Source organism: Ceratotherium simum, chromosome 8, assembly GCF_057802395.1.
Source record: "Ceratotherium simum simum isolate JZ-2026a chromosome 8, ASM5780239v1, whole genome shotgun sequence".
NCBI classification, from domain to species: Eukaryota; Metazoa; Chordata; class Mammalia; order Perissodactyla; family Rhinocerotidae; genus Ceratotherium; species Ceratotherium simum.
In genome coordinates this window covers 78,668,942-78,691,766 of record NC_141907.1, presented here as the reverse complement: position 1 = coordinate 78,691,766, position 22,825 = coordinate 78,668,942, and the positions used below count along the sequence as shown (strand labels likewise).

At 46.2% G+C, this 22,825-nt stretch overlaps 1 protein-coding gene across 2 annotated transcripts in view; it reads left to right on the top strand.

The window, feature by feature from the left end:
• Positions 1-21,595, top strand: part of UNC5C (unc-5 netrin receptor C) — a 375,945-nt gene extending 354,350 nt beyond the window's left edge. The window contains exons 14-17 of one of the 2 annotated variants that reach the window (XR_015552960.1): positions 4,995-5,144; positions 7,048-7,212; positions 10,625-11,158; positions 13,804-13,885. Coding sequence is in view for 1 of the 2 variants with exons in the window: in XM_004430980.3 (XP_004431037.1) it covers positions 4,995-5,144; positions 7,048-7,212; positions 13,804-13,982; positions 14,745-14,910 (660 nt within the window). In the remaining variant the exon portion in view is untranslated. Of the gene's footprint in view, positions 1-4,994; positions 5,145-7,047; positions 7,213-10,624; positions 11,159-13,803; positions 13,983-14,744 lie in introns of those variants that run through there. The other variant, XM_004430980.3, reaches the window with a different exon arrangement.
• The last annotated feature ends 1,230 nt before the right edge of the window (positions 21,596-22,825 follow it).

The following is a 22,825-nucleotide window of genomic DNA, read 5'->3' as shown; positions in this document are numbered from 1 at the left end:
AAGGAAAGGAGTGATAGGAGAGTAAGTGGAGGCAAACGAGAGAGAGAGGGAGAAGCTGAAGAGTAATGACGCACAGATGAGGGGGGTCACCTCCGGAGGGACGGGAAGCCAAGACAGGCGCCCCGAGGAGGGCAGCGGGGGGGAGAGGAGGCGAGCTCCGGCGCAGGATGAGAGTGATCCGAGGACGAGGTGTAGAGCGTGGAGAACCTCGCACGGTTCCCGGCGCCAAGTCCCTGCTCCGCACTCGGGCAGAGACTTGTCACATTGTTCGGCGCGCACTCCGAGCACCTCAGTGTGTGCGGCTGTGTCGCCTGGGGGCTCTCGTGGGCTCGCACTGGTTGTGAGACTGACCCTTAGGGGGACTTTGCCCAGGCTGGGAAGGACCCGGCGGAGGAGGAAGAGCGGCAGCGGGCAGGTGCAGTCCAGCCCGGCAGTAACGCGGGCTGGAGAGTTCTGGGCCAGGACCCCGCCGCTGGGGAGGGGGACGGCTCGTCCCTCCAGCCTCGCTCCGTCAGGCTTTAGCGAGGGCAGGTCCTGTGTCTCAGAGCCTGGAGAGTTCTGAGTACAGGCCAGAGGGGCTCCCTTTGTACCACAGGTCTTTAAAACAGCTTGGATTTATGGTGGCTCTTCAGAGGCCCAGGCTAATGGCTTGGCATGGATAATGTCTCGGTTTAATTGGTTTTTGTGGAAGCTGCTTGTTTCTAATGTGGGATCCCTTGTCCCTGCCTTTCGAGCAATCCCTCACAGGCTCTCTGAATCAATACTGCCCTCAGAGCCACTGAGGAGCCTGCGTTGGGGCGGCCACCACTCTGGGGAAACAGCCATCCTACAGGATTGCCCAGATCCCGGCGGGCACCGGGCTCTGATGCACAGGGGCCTGCTTCTGGTGACATTAGACTGGGGTTCATGTGTGTTCTGGTGGAGGGATGGGCTAGACACACCTCTGTGGATAACCAGCCCCCAAGAGTCTTTTCCAAGTTAAGTTGGAGGGCTGGAGATACAATGGACAAAGGAAGTCAGAAAGTGACCCTTCTCACAGAGGCAGAGCAAGCTCATCCAAGCAACAGGTAGATTCACCCAGAGCCAAAACAAGGGCCTGGGGTGGGGGGTGGGGGGCGCTGCCAGGAGGGACATTTATATTTCTGAGAACAAAGAGCCTAAATGATCCTAATTCCTATTATGGCATTTCATTTCAAGGTCACAATATTTTTCTTAAGACTTCCTAAATCTTTTGACCTTAAATATATTTTGTTCCTATTCTCTTTTAAGGTGTGTGATATATCCTAACCATTGCAATCCAAGAACAGCCTGTCTGGAAGCTGTCTTGGAGCTAAGCACACTATGTTGCTCTTATGTGTGTATATATTGGTCTCCCGCCATGGACCGGGAGTGGTCTGAGGCAGAAACGGGGACCTACTTGTTTGTGTGCCCAGAGCCTGACATGGTTCCTGGCAAAGCATGTGTGTTCCTGATGTTGAATGAAGGCTTCCAGGAAGATTAAGGAGAGGAAAGAGTTTAACTGTAAGGCTGTATCTTTATGCATTCACACATCTGTTATTTTTATGTTCTCTTACGTATCTGTATCATATGTATAATAACCAAAATTATTTCATACAGAAGGAATTCAGAAAATCAAGCTTTTGGAAATACAAGTTGCAATATTTTTAAGTGAGATCAGCTATAAAGTATCTGAAATTATACTGCTTAAACCATAACAGTATGGAACAGCAGGCTGAGTAGCCTATCGAGTGGGCTGCTGCTCTGTCTTCTGACACAGGGTTTGTCTACAGGATCACTCCATGCGGCAACTCATCTCCCACCCCCGTGTGGCTTTGGGTGACATGAGTTTGCAAGGAGTTGTTTTATTGATTGATTGTAATATCTTTAATTCACACTTTAATATTTTAAGTTGGCGCTTTGGTTGTTGTCTTCTCTTTTACTTTGTTATGTTTCCTTGAAGTTTTACATCCTGAGGGTGATGATACAGTTGCTGCTTTTCAGGAAAAAGCATTAAATGTAAGTTTGGTAAGGATGCTTCTTGCTGAGTCGTTCACGCCTGGGCTGATTTGCAGGAGTACGTGTGAAGGGACAGCTGCCAGAGCCGGCAGTCTCCAAAACGGAGCTCACACACCAGGCCAACGAAGCTTTGGGGCAAAAAAGGCAATATTAGTACTTCTGTGTTTATTCATCTTAGCTTTTAACCTTATGTATACTTTATAATGTGATATATTAACATACTGTTGTATTAATATAGATATATAATATATAAAGAAACATAAACAAAATGCATGCTCAATTTTTGGACTGGTGGGCGTATGCAGTCAGATATGTTCAGGGACCTCTGCTCTGAGCATGGATGCATCCTGATGAGCACTTTCTCTTTCACCAGGGTTCATGTCCAATCAAAGGGGAGAAAAAGTCAGGTTCCTCCCAGCTCTGTGTAGCAGCTTTGTGTCATTCCTGGTTGGTGGAGAGATGGAGAGCTTAAGAGTGGAGACAGTGTGTTCTCTGGCCCCATTGTCTTTAAAATGCAACTTTGCTTGGTCCTTTCTCTCAAAAGAGGGCTCAAGCCAGCCCAGTCTCTTTCCCCACTAGGGAGAACTCTTTACCATGACTTTTGAGGTCATGCCCAAGAAGCCAAGGACTGAACCGTATTCTTGGGCTGACTCCAACCCAGACCTTGCACTCAGAATGTGGTATTAGATTTCTTGACTTCAAGGTCATGGCCAATAGGCAGTTTAGGTTTTTTTCAATGGTGCTCCCTGCCAAGAAAACTGATAATGCTGTCCATATCCTCTGGCAATCTACGTTGATTGTAGGAATGGGGTGTGGATTATACAGTGTTGGGTACAATTACCTCCCGAATACAATGCATCTTCTTTGAGACATCCCAGGGAGATAATTTGGACATAATGAAGATCTATAGTAATCAGATAATTACTATCGATTGCTCTTTAGACGTCTTGATGAGGTAATTAGGGTGTACTGGAAAGAAGCTAGAACTGATTGATTGGCATGACTGTAATCTCAAAGATTTCTAATTATGTTTCTTTTCTTCTAATGGCTTATAAACAAACATCATTTTAGCTTTAAAATTTGTCAGGTGCCAGGTTCACTGGGAACATCAGCTTTCTCTATTATGCTAACTAGACACGGAACATGATCAACATAAGCTCATTATGCCTTCCTGCTGAAGCAGAAGAAACTGCAATTAACCCTCACTTTTCTTGTTCGTCTTTGTTTCCACATGGCTGAGTTCTTGTTGAGGAGTGGAGTGGGAAGTGTTGTGGGAGGGCGTTCCATGAGGAGCATGTGTGACTCTGGGTTGGGTGGATCTGGGTGGCCTACTGGGCACCCTCAGAGCCTGCTGAGCCCCAGGCCCAGCAGAGCCGGGGCACTGTGACACAACGTATGTGGCTGACTGGTTGGGGGCTGGCTGACTGCTCAGGCTCCTGTCACAAGTAATAGCTACTCGTCAGCCCGCAATGCCGAAGACTGTCTGCATCAATATTCTCCAGCAGCTGGACCCGGCCGTCTCTCGTCACTGTGCTACTATCATCTCTTCCATTAGACACTAATTAGAGGCCTCCCTGTCTGAGACCACATTCCACATTATCCTAGTATTTCCTACACCTTATAGGACCTTTCCGCAGCTTGCATCATTCAGAATAGTGGCCTGACTCAAAGATGATGGATGCTAAGAAGCACTAAAGCAGCAGGTTGAAATGAGCTGTTTACATCTAATCAATGATGTTGGTGAGCTCTGCGCTTACTGGACTGCAGTCTGGTTCCCAGACTCACAGTTCTCCGCTGTGACCCCTCTGTGCTTGGTACCCTGGTAGGTACCAGTACTTGCATGTGGAATGACCTGAATGATCTCCTGTGTAGTTGAACCTCATGCTTTCAATTGAAATCTCACCAAAGAAGAAAATTGTATTTTGCTTTTATATTTTTATAAAATCCATTATTTTCCTGAACCCCTATTTTAAGAAAAAGTCACAGATACTGCCTACATATTTGTATCACTAAAACTTTTAAGGCATGAGAGGAGCAAAGTGTGCGTGGGGATGACTCAGACAGCAGAGGGGACTCGGGATGTTTCTTCATTGATAGCCTGTGGTTAGATGCTGTTTGGATAGCTACAGCTGTAGTTGGAAATGCTTCATCACCTCCCATTAACTAGCTTGAGGAATGGAAGTATATACAGAATTTGTCTTCATTTTACATCTTTATAGTATAAGTAAAGTTACATAGTGAATTTTTGGATCAGCCACAGTTCTTGAGAAATGGGGGTTTCTTTTCAAAATTTAATCTGAGTAACTGTTTAGGTCAGTATTTGGTGTTGAAAAACCTTCCTAATCTGTATCAGTTTATTTTCCTCTAATAGGACATGTAATGAGCATATTTTAATTTTTTTGATAATTGGAAATCATGACACAGATAATTTTAAGCAAAAATTTTATTTTATTTCTGGAGGTAAAGAAACTTTAAGGACTGAAAAAATGCCCAAAACACATTGCAAATTTTTGTTTGTTAGCTGATTTTACCATGTCTAAGACATGGGTTTGTTTTCTAATTATTTGCCCCTTTCCCTAAAAGTTCATTGAAAATCTACTTACTTATCTGGTTATTTATATTGCTATCTATTTTTTTCTTTTGCTTGGGGTTCTTCCCATTTGGGGTTTTGATTGTTATTTTCCTGTATTTGATTAAATATTCCACTTGTCTGTCGGGAAGTGCAGACTGTACTGACTTTGCCCCACAGCGGTGTGACGTAGACTGCTGCAACACAGTGGGTCGTCAGTAGGGTGCCGTGCATACAAACAGGCAGAGGCTTCAGCTAGAGGGGCTCAGGCTGCAGACGGAGTCACGTGTTGCACAAGTTAGGTGTGGTGTGGGGAAGGCACAGTGGGGAAACCTCCTCATTTGATGAGAGAGCAGATGGAAGTGATAGGATTCAGTAACCTGCTTTTGGTTTGGGCATGTCATTGTAGGAAGTTTTGCAGCTTGAGAGGCAGATGGGAGGCCAGCTCCTAGAAGAACCCAAGGCTCTTCATTTTAAAGGCAGCACCCACAACCTGCGCCTGTCGATTCACGATATCACCCATTCCCTCTGGAAGAGCAAATTGCTGGCTAAATATCAGGTAAGGTTCCCAAGCTGAACTGATGGCTTGGAGACAGCTCGAAGAAAGGGGACTAAAATTATGTGGACATAAATATTCCCTTCTGAAATTAATCCTACATCAGTACTTGTTTCTCCAAAATAGTTGGGGGTTATTTAGGTTTTTGAAAAATACTCTAGACATATTTGAAAGAATACTTTTTTCTTAATTCTTCTTCAATTAATTGTACTATCATTTGTTTTATTTTTAGCATCTAAGACTTCCAAGTCCCTCATTTCATTTTCAGAGTAAATGTTTATGTTGAATTGATAAAAAACAGCCTCAAAATGCTTTCGTAGGAAAAACAGAAGAATGTTGTTATCCCACATGACGCAAATTAGGCTCCAGCCTTGCTAGGAGAGTACCTTTACATTGAAAACTTAAAAGGAAGCCCAGTTTGGAAACTGAAATAGCATGTAGAAATAAAACCTGGTCAGGATTTCATTAAGTAACAGCATTCGTTGTACGTACCTGTGGGGACAGCGTGGGCCTCTCCAGGGCTTCCCACCGCCTCCTCCATCCGTCAGCCTGCGCTCTCAGGAGACCGTGTGGTGGGTGCTTCTGCGTCAGGAGATGCAGACACACTGAGAGAAGCTGTGAGTCCTTGTCTGTAGGATGCAAATCCAATCCCACACCCCAGCATTGCAGCTGAACTGGTTGCAATCTCCTGATATAAGTCAATGAACATGCTAGAAGGAGTGAAGGGAAGATCTTGCACCTCCATTCTTACTGTCGTTTGTCTGTTACTCACACATAAACTGTGAGAAACAGACCTAATAGTTTCCTAACTGTCCTGAGCTTTGCTGGGGTTGCAGGCCGACTCTTCTCTTACTCAGCCCTCGAGGGAGAGATGGGGCTTTTTGACTTTCTCATTACATCTCTTCCTTTGCTTTCTTCTTTTCCCTGTTTTACACCTGCCTTAAAAGCCCACAGATCTTCCCCTTTTGTGAACAGTTTCCTTTGTACAATCGTAATGGAAAATAGTACTTTTGTAATAATGATAATCTAAATTCAGGCTAAGCCTGGCTGACTTCTTGTCATCTGCCAGAGGCTCATGCACTCTGGTTTCTCTCCGTTAACCCCGGCAGGCCTAGGACTCGGGTGCTCTTTCAGAGGGGATAGAGGCATAGAAAGGTCAAGTAACTTGCCCCCCCATCACCCAGTAAGTGAGGGGAAGTGTTCTCATTGGTGCTGAATTCTCTACTCTTAACCACACGTTCTCCCATTTTTATATATCAATCTTTGCTTTATTGAGAAAAGATTCTAGGATAGACTCTGTAAGGTGGTCTAGACCTTTAGAAAATTTATGTGTGTTAGCAGCTTGGTGCTTGTCAGGCCAAGGGCTTTTCTGTGGCAGGCAGCCCAGTCTGCGGCTTCCAGCTCGACGGGGCTTCAGCGTCCCTGCCCGCCCCGTGTGGAGGGAGGAGAGGCCTGAAAGGAGCTGGATCTGTGCGTTATCCTGTGGACTTTCTTTGCTTTTCTCCAGAGTACCACGCAGGGATTCCTTTTAATGAGCAATGACTGGAGTGTCTAGGTTTTATTTTGAAAATTTTTTAAACTTAAAATCATTTACAACAGCTTTTTTGGTAAATGACAGACAAGTGGCAAACTGGTTAGGTATATGGATTCTGGAGGCTGACTCTCTGGGTTCAAATCTCAACTCTGCCACTTACTAGCTGTGGGACTTGGGCTGAGTTGTTTAACATCTCTGGGCCTCAGTTTTTCCATCTGAAAAGGGGTCCGGAAGTGCTCATGCAGAGGCCTGTGGTGAGGATGAAATGAGGTAACTCGTGTGATACTGAGAAGAGTACTCGGCAGTGCAGTGTCTGATGGTTCCTTTTAGTGTTGGTCCCTCATTTGTGATTGACACTTTTATGTCCTTTAGGAAATTCCTTTTTACCATATCTGGAGTGGGTCTCAAAGAAACCTCCACTGCACGTTCACTCTGGAAAGATTTAGCCTGAACACAGTGGAGCTGGTTTGCAAACTCTGTGTGCGACAGGTGGAAGGAGAAGGGCAGATCTTCCAGCTAAACTGCACCGTGTCAGAGGTAAGGCGCTCTCGTGTGTCTTAGAAACCAAGGGAGAGAATGACCTTGGGGAGGGGACAGTGTGGAGTTTAAAGGTGTCTCTCAACACGGGCTGTTCGGGAAGTCCTCAGAAGCTCTCTCTAGGTCCTATTTGTTAGTGAATACTATCTTTAATGAATACAGGGAACTAGATACATAACAGAATATAATAGGGAATTCTTTTTAAAACAAGTCTTTTATTTTTTATGACATGAATTTAAGAATCACGTTCTAACTTTTTACAAGCGATCTGTATTTCAAGTTTAAGGTTTAATTTAAGTACTGTGCACATGGAGTACCTTTCCCAGGCATCCCTTGATGCACCACCTTCCCCGCATCCTCCATCTGTCTCTCCTCCCTTTCTGCTGCTTTCCTCGGGGAACTCGCCTCCCTTTGCCTAAATTGTGTGCTGCCGAGTGGGATGGAGGAAGAGAGATGGGCCTCTGCCCCCACCTTTTCTCTTCCCTCCTTTTTTTTTCCATGCTGAAAGGAGAAATCTCTTGGTCTCCTTTCTCTCTCGTACGTCATTCTCCAAATATAAGAAGAGGTGCCAGAGGCAGGGGGTAGGAGGTGGGCGAAATGGGTGAGGGGAGTCACACGGTAGAAACTTTCCATTATAAGATAAGTAAGTCCTGGGATGTAATGTACAGCATGGTGACTAGAGTTAATAATACTGTACTGCATATTTGAAAATTGCTGAGAGAGTAAATCTTAAAAGTCCTCATCACAAGAAAAAACAATTCTGTAACTATGTATGAGGACAGATGTTAGCTCTACTTACTATAGTGACCATTTTGCAGTATATACAAATATTGAATCATTATGTTGTATACCGAAATCAAGATACTGTTGTATGTCAATTATACCTTAATAAAAAATAATAAAAAAATAAATAAAATTTAAAAAGAAGAAGAGATACCCCTTTCCCCAGAGTGGGAGAAATGTTTCAAAAATAGGAGTAAAATCTACGTATTTTCCCCTGGTGGCCATCACTTTTCCTTTCTTTGCTGTGATTCTACTCCCTTCAGTTGGGCATCTCATGTGTCCACATTGCAGAAATAGCAATGAGCACCACTATTTAAAACTTCTCTGTACAGGGAGCATAGGTGTTTGTGACCTTATCTGTTACCTGGGACCCCAAGGCTGTATTTGCACAGTGAAACCCTTCATGCTGGAGGAACAAAGGGAAAAGACTAAGCCTTCAGAGTGATCAGAAGGCAGCAGCTTCTGGGCCTCGTGGAGCTATGCCCCATGCTGCTCGCTGAGCCACAAAGCACAGGATTATCGTATTTTAAAACTACAGCGGGACAGGGTATGATTTAAAAGACTACGTCCCCCTTGCTGTCTCCTGCACAGTGACGAATGAAATGTCACTATGTTCAGCGTGTCTTGCTCCACATGTTGTATTTAAAGACTGTCTTCCTTAGCAAACAGAGGCGGGGGAGCATGTCAGCCTCTACGAGGCTCCATCCTTCTTTCCCACAGCCTGCCGAGGCACGGTCATCATCTCCTCCTGTAGTTTCATGCGACTTTTGACTCATAAACAACTTTAGTCACAGATCTCGGTGACATTCATAAGGAATGATCTCGGTGTCAGGGTGCCATGGCAACTGCCAGGCCTTCTGATGCGCAGGCCCTATCTCCCTGGCACACAGCACCACCCCTGCTGGCTCCGGAGGGTGTTTTCACTTTCCAGGCCCAGCAGGTCTGCAAAGTTCAATAACCACCCAGCTCCAGGGACAACAAAGGCTAGGGAATTTTGGAGGGGGCGGGAGGCCTGCGGCTTTGATGCTCGCTCTCTGTTCAGTGCGCACGTTTGCTGTGGGGTGAAAAGGTGGATCAGATGCAGCCACCAATGAAAGGGAGCTGTTCAGGGCCCTCCCCTGCCAGGGCCACCACCCCCTCACCGAGAAAAGGCACTTTCGCATGGTGTGATCACAACTTGAGGACTTTCTTTCTTGTGCCCACAGAGAGGAAAGATGATTGCTTTTGCAACTTGGCGGCAGTCAGCTCAGAGAGGCCAACCCTTCAGTCTTGTCAGAGGCCTTTGCCCGTGTGTGACAGACACACACATTTAACAGAGGGAGGGGCAGAAATGACCTGAGTCAGATGACTTTGAGGATTAAGAGGCACTCTGCTGCTTTTATTTCTGGGTCACTGAGTCCCACCATTGTGGTGAGCATTGGAGTTCAGTGCATGCGGCCCCCAAGTGTGGAGCTGGGGACTGACATTGGGGAGCACGGCCCTGCACTGGTGAACAGTTGCCTTTGGAAAACCCTGAGATGCGGATCCTCACCCAAAGCTCCGAGAAGGGGTCCATTGTGACTGACAAATCATAACCAGAGGAAAGTCTCCATTTGTGGTGTCTTTCTTCTGCACAGGGCCCCACCTAGGGTCACATGGCAAGCCGGCGGGTAGGCTGGGGTTGCAGTTCCAATGTCCTGTCTCCCAAGAATGAGCTGACTTGCCAGGAACGTGCTCCCCCCTACCCCCACCCCCGGGGCCCACCACTCAAAGGGCTCAGCAGCAGTCATTTGTAACACGCCGCCCTGCCGCCCTGGCCTCTCCAGTCAGGAGAAGGACCTGTCGCCCCCCGCAGGCCAGGCTGTGCTTGACCCAGTCCCACAGACCGTGTGACGTTCCTCTCTGGGCACTTTGGCCAGAGACGCCTTAACTAGAGAAAAAGCTTTTAGTCTCACAGAGATGAAGTTTAAGAATGAAAATGTCTGGAAGAGTAAAAGTATTAGTATGAATGAATGTCAAGATGATAGAAGGTTTTTTCTTTCTTTTTTTTTTAGAGGGATGGGGCAGTATTAAAGGGGCAGCTACCCGTCACCACCAAGAGAAAAAAGGGTGTAGACGAGAGAGAGGGACTTACAGTCTCTTCAGGCATTCTGGTCGGTTTTAGCGATGGAGAAAGACCTGTCAGATACCTGATAGATAACCCCTGTTGACTACAGACACACAGCACTTTTTTGTACACAAAGAGTAATATTAAAAACGTACAAAGTAACATCACTTTGCTACATCTATTCATCTCTTCCATTTTCTATAACCTGTTCAAAATGACTGTTGGGAAGTCTAGTTTTTCTAAGTGACTTTGGGCAGAGTCAGACCATGGGAGTGGAAGGTTGTTTCCACTGTGGGGAGCTGAAAATGTGTGCAGCCCCCAGAGCAGCTGTTTGTTTAATGTCGAAAAGTCGTATGTTTGACTAAGGGAATCGTCACGTGAAAGACAGCTGGTACCAATATCATAAACGATGATCATCATAAGCATTCTGTGAGAGTAAACTCTACTTTTACCTGGAAGTAAAGGCAGAACTAATAGCAACTGAAATTACTAGATGAAATTTTAAATGTAAATGTTTATGTGTATTTTTCTTTTACCTCCAAGGCCGTTGTCAGCCCTCTGATGAGAGAGACAAGAAATTATGCCCTCCTGAGCTTGTTTCATCCACACAGAAATAAATAGGCACAGTGGCCAGGGCTGGAGGCTCAGGACTTGAAGGCTCATGTGAAATGATGGTGCTCCTTTATTCACCAGGAAAGGATGACAGCAGGAACCTGCGAGCAGACCTCCCTGAGAGGCATGCCCACCTTCATCTGCCTTTCCCCTCAGCATTTAACAGAGGGAAGAGCCACACCCGTCTCCACATTTAATTGGAAGGAAGCTCAACACACTCCTCGGTGGGGTGGGCTTCTACCAGGAACTGGCTGCATCCTCTTTCTGTATCAGGAGAAATATGTTCTCTCATTTCGACAAATAGGAATTGAGTAGCTTCCATGTGCCGGTCACTGTGCTGAGTATCAAAGTGGTTCTGAGGATGACAAAAATACTCTCCTTTCCAAGCAATTTGAGAAATCAATGGAAGTAACACATCAGTACAACCAACATGCATAGGGCAGACTAAGAGGACGGAGAAGAGTGGTGAGAAGTGCTGCCGGAGGCCTCCAGGGTCCCGTGACACCCCGGGTGGATTTGTTCAGGGGAGACTCAGGGACACGCCCTTTGGTCCAGACTTTGAGGGGTTTGCTCCACAGAGATTAAGGAAAAGGGCAGAAGAACTATCCTTAAAAAGGTGCTAGGGGCTGGTCCTGTGGCATAGCAGTTAAGTTCGAGCGCTCTGCTTTGGTGGCCCAGGGTTTGCTGGTTCAGATCCCGAGGGCAGACCTACTCACCACTCATCAAGCCATGCTGAGGTGGCGTCCCACACAGAAGAACTAGAGGGGCCTACAACTAGGATATGCAACTATGTACTGGGGCTTTGGGGAGAAAAAGAGATAAAAAAAGAGGAAGATTGACAACTGATGTTAGCTCAGGGCCAATCTTCCTCAAAAAAAAAAAAAATTAAAAAACGCACGAGGAACAGTGAGTGGTCCAGTCTGAGCAGAGTTTTAGTCATGTCAAGGCAACCTGAGAGACGCAGGGTCGGACTGTCAAGTGGCGGGAGCACATGCGTATGGGGCCCCTACTCCATGTCAGGCCCGGCTCTGCGCTTTCCAGGCAGCACCTCTGGGGCGCCACACCGGCGACGAGGCCGGGGGCGCGAGTGACTCACCACCTGACTAAGTGTTGGGCCTCCTCTGGTAGGATGGGCATTTAACGCTCCTTAACGAGAGAGAGAGAAAAGGAGAAATATCAGCAAGGCACGTTAGATGATTAGTCTGGCAGACAGGGACAGATGACAGGAAAGCCATAACGACTTACTGTGGCCAACAGCACAAGGAATCTCTGGGGACACAGTCAGTGCTACAAAAAGCAGACCCCTACCTGTGCAGACTTAACCCCCACCCCAGCCGGGGACGGTCAGGGCAGGGTTGTATTTGGGGGTTTGGTGGGTTTCCTTCTAGGCCCTGTTGTTACTGTCCAGACAGGAAGCCAGCAGGACCTCCACGTGGGCGATGGTACTCAGCTGTGGGAATGCCTTGTGATTTCTCTTCACCTCCACCTCCTCAATCCGTACCTACCCGTTTGATCCTAATATAAGTGTTGGGCACTTGGGTTCAGACCTCCCCAACATGTATCCGTTGATAAACAGTGACACGTGCCCTCAGATCACTCTTCTGGTCCCCTTTGTATAAGCCCAATGTCCTTGAGGTCAGAAGCCCTCTCTGCTCACGGTCCGGTGAAAAGAGCTCTGTGCCGGATGCGGGGAGAGATGGCGGGCTGTGGCCTCATTCAGGGCCGCCAACTCCCGTTGGTTGCTTCTGGGTTTCATACCAGTCTTTTAAATCCTGGTATGTGCTGGAGTTAACACAAAGGAGCGAATGGAATCCTTGGAGTCTCAGTTTGCCAAGCTTTGGGTTTTGAGGCCAAATACTGTGATTGCAGCCAACACCACTGTGTGTATTATGGCAAACAGTTCTTTTGCTCTACTGTGCCCTCCAAGCCCCAGATGGCCCCTGTGCAGTGTGCCCTGTGCAGGCCCCTTACACGAGCCTAGCAGTGAGCGCTGGCTGCTGATCTGGGAATACGGAACACGCTGTCAGTCAACAGTGGCTCACAGACTGCAGAGACCCCTCAGTGCAGGAGCAGCAAGCTTTGGGGGCTCTGGGCAGTGGTGGCACTGACCCCCTGAGCTGAGCGCTCTGTAAGACACCAGAGACTTCATGATGGCCAAAGCTGTGTGTGGCCAGTTTATCCTCCAGCAACTAATTGTGTACACCAAGGAGTTACCCGCTTTAAAAAAAGAGAGATAACATTTAAAGTAGATTAAGTAGATTTTCTTTATTGCTTTAATAGTTTCCAGGCAACATTTGCTTTTGCTTTTCTAACTAGTAGAAGTGATCGGAAAATGATTTGAGTTTCTCCTGCAGATGAAATTCAGATTTTACATTTGTGCTGTTTTATGAGCTGAAACTATTTTCAGAGCCAATTTATGTTTTTCTCTACTAAAATTAGATTTTAAAAAAATGAGGGTGTAGAACCATTGGCGGATGCTGTTAGCAACTTGCCCTAAGGCAATATACTGTGTTCACCATTTTCTTGAAAAAATTAGTCTTAATTTGATATCATTTAGAGGAGAGTTGTGTTCCATTTCAATCAACAAAAACAGAACTGAGCCATCTTCTGCAGAGGTTAGAGCACATCCCTCGGCCTTTGCCCAGGGCATTCCCCTCAGGGTCAGACAGTTTCCAGAAGCTCTGAACTTTCAGCCTTCTAATCTCAGATCTGTTCATTCTCAAAGAACTGCCCTTTTGAACATTTCCCCCTTCCTGAAATCCAAACCTTTGGGAGTATTGATGTACCCTCTCTCCTCTCTCATCCCGGAGCATCCCATCAGAAAAGCTGTTATTGAATCACACCAGAGCTTTCCACGGAGCCCTATCCTGACGGAAGCCCCATAAATCCCAGGCTATGCAAAGTCAGCTTAAAATGTAGCTCTTCCTCTCAGCCAGGTTACCTCGAGCGAATCACACCTTTCAGCCATGAAGAAGCCATTCTTACTAAGGAGAGTAATAGCACTCATTCTCTTCTTATCGCTCAAAGCAAGGCATTGCATTCATTGGTTCCACAGGGATTGCTTTTGTCTTCAGAAATAATGCTGTGTTGTTCCTGTGCCTGAACTACAGGAACCTACTGGCATCGACTTGCCTCTGCTGGATCCAGCGAGCACTATCACCACCATGACGGGGCCCAGTGCTTTCAGCATCCCTCCCCCCATCCGGCAGAAGCTTTGTAGCAGCCTGGATGCCCCACAGACGAGAGGTCACGACTGGAGGATGCTGGCCCATAAGCTAAACCTTGACAGGTGGGTATGCCAGGCTTCAGGACTAGTTTCTGGAAAACATAGGGTTCCAGGACTGATAACTGTTCGACTTGGGACAGCATTCATTTTCTTCCTTCCATGCATCAATTTATTTTTCATTCTGCAAACATGTATTAAGCTGCTTCTTTGTATCTTGCACCATGGGCTTGTAAACACACTGTTGAGAGACATTCTGGGCTTATCTGACATTTGTAAGTATCAAGTTTTGTGATCCACTTTGCAAAGCTGCTATCCCCCTAACCTAACATATCCATTCACTAAAGTAATCATTGTTTCTCATCTCCTGTTGAGCAGGACCTAATGTTTAATGGGTAACTAATGTGCTACACACAGCACTGATATTCAGTTATAGAGAGACCTCAGGAGCCTCTTAGTAGAGTGTTGCCATCACTACCAAGCAAAACACAGGGCGTGACCTGTCAGAGATAATCAGAGCTGGGCTGGAAAGAAAACATAAGTCTCCTGAGTTCCTGTTTAGGACATGACCCATGCACATCTTGTCTCTTAAATTATCTTACTCAGAGTTGAGGTTAACAAAGTTAAACATCACGTCTCCTGTCTGGGGCTGATCTAATTAAGTATGGGCTAGTTGTTTAGGACGGCTCACTGTAAACCACAGTTTCTCAAGTGGGACTAGGATACTTACAAAGACAAATGGAGACACAGAAAGGTTCAGTAAAAACTGAAGAGAAAATAGATCCATAAATCACGCCATTCAGCACATTTTCCCATTCCCGATTATAGGTACTTGAATTACTTTGCCACCAAATCGAGCCCAACTGGTGTAATCCTGGATCTTTGGGAAGCACAGAACTTCCCAGATGGAAACCTGAGCATGCTGGCAGCTGTCTTGGAAGAAATGGGAAGACATGAAACGGTAGTGTCTTTAGCAGCAGAAGGGCAGTATTGACCCACGCTGGGATTGAAAATGAAGGACAAGAATGCACAGGGAATCTGTGTCCATCCAGGGGGTCACAGCTGAGAACGAAATGCAGACCAGACCGATGCACTTCACAGGCGACTCGGCCGCGGGAGAGAGAAGAACAATAGATACAACTACCGATACACACGCCCACTTCACTCGGACAGCGTCATGGGAGTGAAGAACAATTGTGTAAATTTGTACCTTGAATTTAGAAATCCACCTAATTTTCCTCTTAGTTGGGCTGTATGCTGTGTGGTACAGGATCTTACAGTTTCCTAGGAAACGCTTTTTATTGCTATCCAGATATGTGGATAAACTTTCTTAACAAACCCAGTTTCTACAAAAGTTGTTTACATCAAATTGGACAGGGACGCAGACACTGTCCACGGCTCGTTCTATTTTTGTTTAAATCGTTTGAAGTTGAAGCTGTGGACAGTTTGTTGTGTCTATTTCAGATTAGTAATTTACAGAGAAATCATAGACTTTTGCTGCAAATTGTGTGCATCAAGTGTCTCAGATAATCCTCCCATCGGTGTTCTGTTTCCAGAACTTGTAGAACCAGTGTTACTCTTTGTATCAGGGAAGTGGAGAATCTAAGTGTGAAGGAGAAATAACTCAGACTCCTTATTCCTGGCGGCCAACCTGGCGCCCTCTGGGAATGGAGCTGCAGCATTGCAGGGAAGACGTGATCCATGTCCAGCCACACAAACAAGCATTTCTTCACAACATCTGTGTTCGTAATATGCAATTTGAAGTGGCTTTTTTAAAAAAGGTATCATTATTATCATTATTATTATCGATGAGTATGTACAAGTATTCTAGTAAAAGGATTTTCTTTTAACTCCTGTTTTGGTTAGCAGTACCGGTAGTCCTTAGGTATTGACGAGACCTGCTCACCTTCTCACAGAACACGGTGGGTGTGGTCACCAGTTGAATTCAACAGGCACTGCTTCCTTTACCTTTTGTCTTTCTCCCATCATTCTGCCCCAGAAAGGCAGTAAATGCTTACTGGCTTTGTCAGTCTCTTCTTCCTGCTTACTCAGGCAGGGTCTTTCTCCTCTGAGTCTTGTCATGAGAAGTGTTCTCTACTAAATTCACTTAACATTGGGGTCACGTGACCCCACACTGACTCCTCTGTTGACCTTACAGGCAGTGTGCTTGGAGGAGGTCAGGAAACCAGTCTTCATCTGGGTTTCTCATGGTCTAGCTGTGCTACCTTGGGAAAGTTACCTAACCTCACCAGACCTCGGTTTCCTCACATGTAAAGTGAAGGGGTGGGATTAGATCATTTCAAGGTTCTAAAATGCTGGGCTTCCCCTATGAGGCCTCTAGTCTCATTCATCAGTCTGAAGACCACAGTGGACTCTGACCTGGACCATTTAAAGAGGCAGCAAGTCTTTGCCCAGGCTACATTATGCCTTTCAAATAGTTCCCACCTGGAAGATAATTGTTCTAACCTGTAACGTATTTGTTATGCTTTCAAGTCATGTCTTTGTGTCACCACATTCTGCTGTTCACCGAGAGATGGCATCCCTTTATTATCTTTTTCTTTCCTCTCTTGGGACCACTTGCCTTTCTGACTAGTTACAAATTATGTTCTAGTATTGTCGTGGTCACAATTTTTTAAATTAAAAAAATTTTTAACTGAAAAATAGTCAACAGACTACTTTGTGTAAACTATGATATTTCCTTAGGACCATCACAGGCTCTTTGTTTTAACAGGGACTCGGTTCATTCCGCAGGTGGGGACTAGTGAGTCAACAGCCCAGTGGCCAAACCAAGATCGAAAAATAAGCACCCATGTGTATGAATCAGAACCTCCAAAACGTGGCTGTGGTTTACTTTTGGGCTGGAGGTATCCAGGTTGCTGACTGGATTTGAATTAGAAATAATTTTAGACATTTTCTCTCTTCTTTCCACATATATTTCCTCTCCTGACTATTTTGGTGACTTCTTGATATTCCCAGGCTCCTCCATCCTCATCTTTGAGGAACTATTGATACCTTGGTATGGAGCCTTTTATTTCTTATCATCTGTTTTAGTCATATATTCTATAATCTGTCTCTCTCTGGTCACCCCCTCTAACATAAAAATATGTTACCCTTACTGTGAAAGGGAGAGATTGCCTTAACAAGTTCAGTGGATAATGTTTGTACTGATGCATATTTGACCAAAAGATAGTAAAATTGTATTCTACATTAAAATAATTTTAATAGCTGTTTTTCAAAAAGGAGGAGGAGGGAAGAGAACTCTTATCCAGTGCTGCATCTTGAAATAACTTCTCAAGATTGCTCATCATTACTGTTTTGGGGGGCTGTCATCTATGGAAATCAAGAATTAGAAATCTAAAGAATGCTCAAAGAAACTTCCACGCCTAGTGAAAAGTAGAGAGGAGCAAATATGTAGCTATCCAGATAAATCAATTCCAAAACTTTTATTACTAAAAAAAGTCATCAAAAAGTTATCGACACAGAAATATTGAACAAAGCAGGAACTGTATTATTGAAGCCATTATTGGGGGGCTTTGGGGTTCACTTCAGATGCTTGTTTTTTGGTTCAACATCCCAGGACCAAAAAAGGGAAGCGTGGTTGATTCCTTATAAGTAAGCGAGGTACTCATCTGTCGTAGAACCCTGTCACGTCCCCTAGCAAGTGTACGGCAACTGCCATACATACAACACACCATTTATGTCAAATAATTTTCACTACAAATTCTGATTTCCTTCTCCTTTGTGGTAAAGTAATAGCTGTTAGATTGCTCTCAAACTCAGAAGGTCCAGACTCGAGAGTTCATTTCACAGGGTGCTGCAGTCATCCCATTCTATGTGCCATGTCTTGCCCTTCACTCCTAGGGCTTCTATGGAGCGTGTGAGGAAACACGGGCGTGCTTCATTTGGATGGGGAAAAAAATCTATCACTTGTGCATGGTGCCACCTAGTGGTGCATAACACAGTCTACCCTGAGTTTGATATAAAAACTCACTACAAGCGGTTTGACAAAGGGAATGAATGAATACCTGTACAGTCAACAGGACCTTTATGACAAATAGACATGGGGAAATTTTCACTTCAAATATAGTTTTCTTATTCTCACATTTTTTTCACTTAAATTCCCCATATCAAAAATTACATGTCATGATGAGCCTAGTACGTCATCAACTCATTCATACTTGACATATCTCAAGTTGGTTTTTAGTAATAGAAATAGAAATACACAAAAATCTGTATAAAAGAGTTTGTGAAGAGTTGTCATTTTTAGCATTTATATTTTTCATTGGGCTTTATCTGTTTTAAATGTCCTTACTTTTAGTTGTCTAATATTTATTTTTGGAAATGTAAGAAGCATCCCCTTAGAAAGAAATGTTTTATATATGCAAATGAGAATACTATGTCTAAGGGAGAGAAAATTGGATTCAGAATTGATAACTGGGCACAAGGTGATACCAAATGTGTAACACCAAGGTGCTCCCAGCTCCCAGCCTTTTCACAGACAGCGTGAATACGCTCCTCAGTTACACAGAAAACTCTGCATCCCCACGTGAGCAATGTGAGGGCTTCCGAGGCTGGGCAATATTGTAGGTAAGGTGTCCAACGTTAAACTGCATAACCCTTAGCCATTTTCATATATATTATTATTTTGTAGATTTTAATCTCACAACTTTCAAATAGCAGAACGATTCCTTCGGAGTGAGTACAGGACACTCTGGAAGCTACACATTCAGTAATAGTTTTTTTTGTGTGTGTGAGAGGAAGATCAGCCCTGAGCTAACATCCGTGCTAATCCTCCTCTTTTTGCTGAGGAAGACCGGCTCTGAGCTAACATCCACTGCCAATCCTCTTCCTTTTTTTCCCCAAAGCCCCAGTAGATAGTTGTATGTCATAGTTGCACATCCTTCTAGTTGCTGTATGTGGGACGCGGCCTCAGCGTGGCTGGAGAAGCGGTGAGTCGGTGCGGCGCCCGGGATCTGAACCCAGGCCGCCAGTAGCGGAGCGCTCACTTAACCGCTAAGCCACGGGGCCAGCCCAGTAATAGTTTTTTAAAAGTATTTCTCTTATAAGTAAGATGTCTTCAAAGTAAGCATTCAGATGGTGGGATGGAGACTTGTTTCTTCTCACAGAGGGCTCTGGCAGGGACCTGGCTGCGGTCTTCTCCGCCCACTCCCTCCCGTCAGCGATGCAGGAGGAGGGAGCCAGGAGGGTGCCCACTGTCTCCCTAGAACTCACAAGCCTCTGCCACTGTCAGGTCTGTCCCCATGCCATCAAGCAAATAAAAACCACGTAAGGACCTGCAAGAGAGTGTAAAGGAAGTAGACAAAGTTGTTTACATGTGGCATTCTCAGTCTTCAAGCTGAATGTTTCATCTTTTGCTGAGCAGTTGCTCTGAACAAGTTACCAGTTCCACAGAGACTCAGGCCAAGTCCAAGGCCGATGAGGGAAAGGATGACGATGGGAACAGCTGAAATGAAATTGGGTTTTATCCACCTTCTTTGAGAACAGAGGAGCTTTTCCGAATCAGAATGTCACTGCTCAAAGCCAATTATTTGTAAAGATGATGATGGTCAATGAGCATTAGATTTTATAAGGAAAAATATTTTTATTATTGATGATCTCAAGGTAATAAAACCTTCTTTTACCTTTTGAGTGCCTCATAGGACTAACTATTACACTTTACTTTTGGGGGGTTTTTTTGTATTCTTTTTTTGTTAAAACTTTACTGAGCTAATGTTGACTGAAATCCTTAGAACTTTGCCTCCGCAATGAAGTGCTATACCCTAAGAAATCTATTTGTATAATCTCGGGCTGTAATAATCACTTTGAAAGATTTCCCTTGCATCTGGAATGATTTTTTTTTAATGGAATAAGACATAAGGGGAGTAAAAACATTGTAACCAATGTTAATTTAAGCCTGTGTCCATACAGGTCAAGTAAGCCAAATGGAGTCGTAAATATTTCCAGAATTCATGCCTGAAAACCTGCTATTTTTGAAAAGTAGGGAGCCAGCTTTGTATGTCACGGGGTGGGTTTCTTCTACAGACTAAAAGTCTAACAATGAACCTCCTGATCCTTTAGTCTTATCAGCCTGTGGTTGCCCCCATTTTTGGAAATCCTACTTTAAAAATCTGTCTTCAGCAGAGTTAATGGCTCCCAGGTTTTCCAGCGGCTCTGTCACCTCCCTGTGTTGATCTGTGGTGGGATATTAATGGGCGCATTCAACCGAATGTAATGTTTGCCCCAGACCTACATTGGCACAGTCAAGGGAGGCGTCTCCAGAACGAGCCGACAGGAAGGCCTCAGACGCACAGCACACAAAACCATGCGCTCCTGGGAGGCTGTTTCCCAGTCCGCTGTATCCTTAGACTCTTGTGTATTGAAGAGATCTGTCCAGAGAGCTTCCAGAACCCCAGTCAGGAATCCCTGCAGGACGTCAGGAGAGGCGAGGCCCACCGGTTGTTGAGTAGAAAACCAGGCAGGCGCCCTGAGATACAGTCAGCTGCCCCCCAGCCAAAGTATCTGTTCCCACGTACCCCTCTTAACATGCCATTTCAGATTTGTGCCTCAGCAAAATTGTAAATTGCTGAAGGCCATAACACTTCAGGGTCCCTTATGAATATGATTAAATCCCAAAGGTCTCCTGGAATTGCCACATCAGGGCTGCTGCTGAACCTGACGGCTCTGACCTGGGTGGAATAACCCTCAGTCCTGGGGTTCAGAACGTGAACAAACAAAACAAACTGGCAGGTTTGGCTGATCGGCAGCCTAAGATGGATGAGCCCTTGATCTCTGAGCCTCAGCACTTCAGCGAGGCATCGTCATACAATCACGGCCTGAGCTATGTTCTCCATGATAAAACAAACCTGTTTTAGAACAGCATAAGAGAGCAAGAAGTCTGCAGCTGATGGAAAATGCCTTTGCCCTTGTACAATCTTAAAGTCTCCTGTGACACCTGTGAGTGCAGGGGGATAAATGATGTACTCCTCCAGGCCTCGGAAAGAGAGGAGCAATCAGACCAAGCTGATTGCGCGATTCGCTTCTCCCCTTCCCTCCCCTCAACCTGCTCCTGGTGGAGGCCTCGCCCTCCAGACAGAACACACTGAGCCCCTCACAGGGAGTATCAGCACCCGTGTGTGTGTTAGGTGTCACTGTGTTGTGTGTGTTCACTGAGTTTAATGTTGACCTGTAGCAAGTTGGTGACACTCCTCTTTGCTCTTTCTAAAGACAAGCAATGTTTGTCAGAGAGAGAGGCCCGGCGTCTGTGCTGAAGAGCCTGTGTCATCCACCCGCTGTTCCCTTTGAACAGTTCAACTGCAGAAATGTCGGATTGAGGTTTTGTGCTTTGTCATTTTCCTTTTTTTAAACACAACGACACAACCTTGGCTTTTCAGATATGGAGCACTTCTTTTGTTGTTGTGGAGTTCCTTCTTGCTGTATCTTCTATGCAATTCCTTTTTTAGAGAAGCCCTGGCGGAGGCGTGCTCTGGGCACGGCTCACGGGTGTGCGGTGGGGGGAGGGACCCCCGCTCTGGGGGCGGGGGTGGCTCTTGTCTCCCCCGCTCCCTCGCCCCATTTTTCCTGCAGTCCCTTGGTTTGTAAATTGCCTGCATTTATTCTGTCAGCCAACATGTATAAAATGTAAGAAAGAATTTTTAAACAGGTAATAAATTATATTTATAAGCAACAGTGTGCTGCCTCCCTCGTGTCTTCCTAACAAGAGCCCTCCTCTGCGCGGAGCCTCCCTGGGCTCCTTCAGTAGGACGAAAAGCGCTTGGTTCTGCAGCGATGGTAACACCACCTCCCTCAGGGACAGGGTGAGTTCTAGAATGGCCTTCTCCAGGCTGTCTGCACATCGGAATCACCGGAGGGGCTTTAACACGGGGCGCCTGGATCCCACCCCAGAGATTGATTGCCTGGGTCTGGGTGCAGCCTGGGCGCCGAGGGTTTTTAAAGCTCCCAGGTGATAGTCAAGGGGGAGAACCCGTGTCCCAGAAGAGCTGCGGCGGAAGCCCGGAAGCTGGGGACCCGGAGCAGGAGCCCCACCCTCCGAGGCCGGAGTTTAAGAGAAGTTTGCAAAGGGCACTCTGGGGAGGAAGGGAAAGGTGAGCCCGCCACGCGGGACGCCGCAAGCTGTCGCAGATGCGACAGACAGGTTCGGCTCACGCGGGACACCGGTCGCCCCCTCTGAGCAGGGAGAAAGGCTCGGAGGGTGCAGTGGAAAGCGGCTGCGAATCAGCGTAAGGCAAAGGCAGCCCTCTCCTCAGTGGGAGAGCCACTTGAGAGTGTCCTTAGATGGCCCGCAGCCTGCTGCCGCCCCCTCTCTCAGCCAGAGCGAGCCTGTGAGCAACTGTCCCTCCCGAGGGCTGGAGGACAGGGAGTTCACTGACTCCACGCGGGGGCGCAAACTCAGTGTTTGTGAGGACTAAGGAAGCAGGGACAGTATGGAAATTGGAACCCAGGTAAAACAAAAGGGAGAAGTGGGTCCTGTGGCTTAATCAGAGAATCCAACTCCATCTAAAAGAAAGAAAGTTCCTTTGAAGAGCAAAACGGTGTTTTACACAGAAAGCACGGCGGCACAGACCCAGCGGGACACCACCCACTGACCCCTAATTTGGAGCTCTGAGAGCTGGCTTCCCTTCAGGAAGGCTGAACCTAGGAGAGCCTGCAAACGTCTTCAAAGTTAAGTCAGCGAGGGCCCTGAGACCCCATCTGAGTGGGGTCAGAGTTCTGTGGATTGGCCCCACTCTGTCTCTGTCCCCCCGGGGCCAGCACGCAGGCACCGGGCAGAGCCCCTCCGGCAGTCCCAGAGCTCCCTACAGCTGGGGTAGTACTAAACCGAGGGTAGGAGTTACCTGGCAGAAACAGAAACAGAAGTCTTTCTGAGAGTGGGGTCATCTGTACTTTGCTCC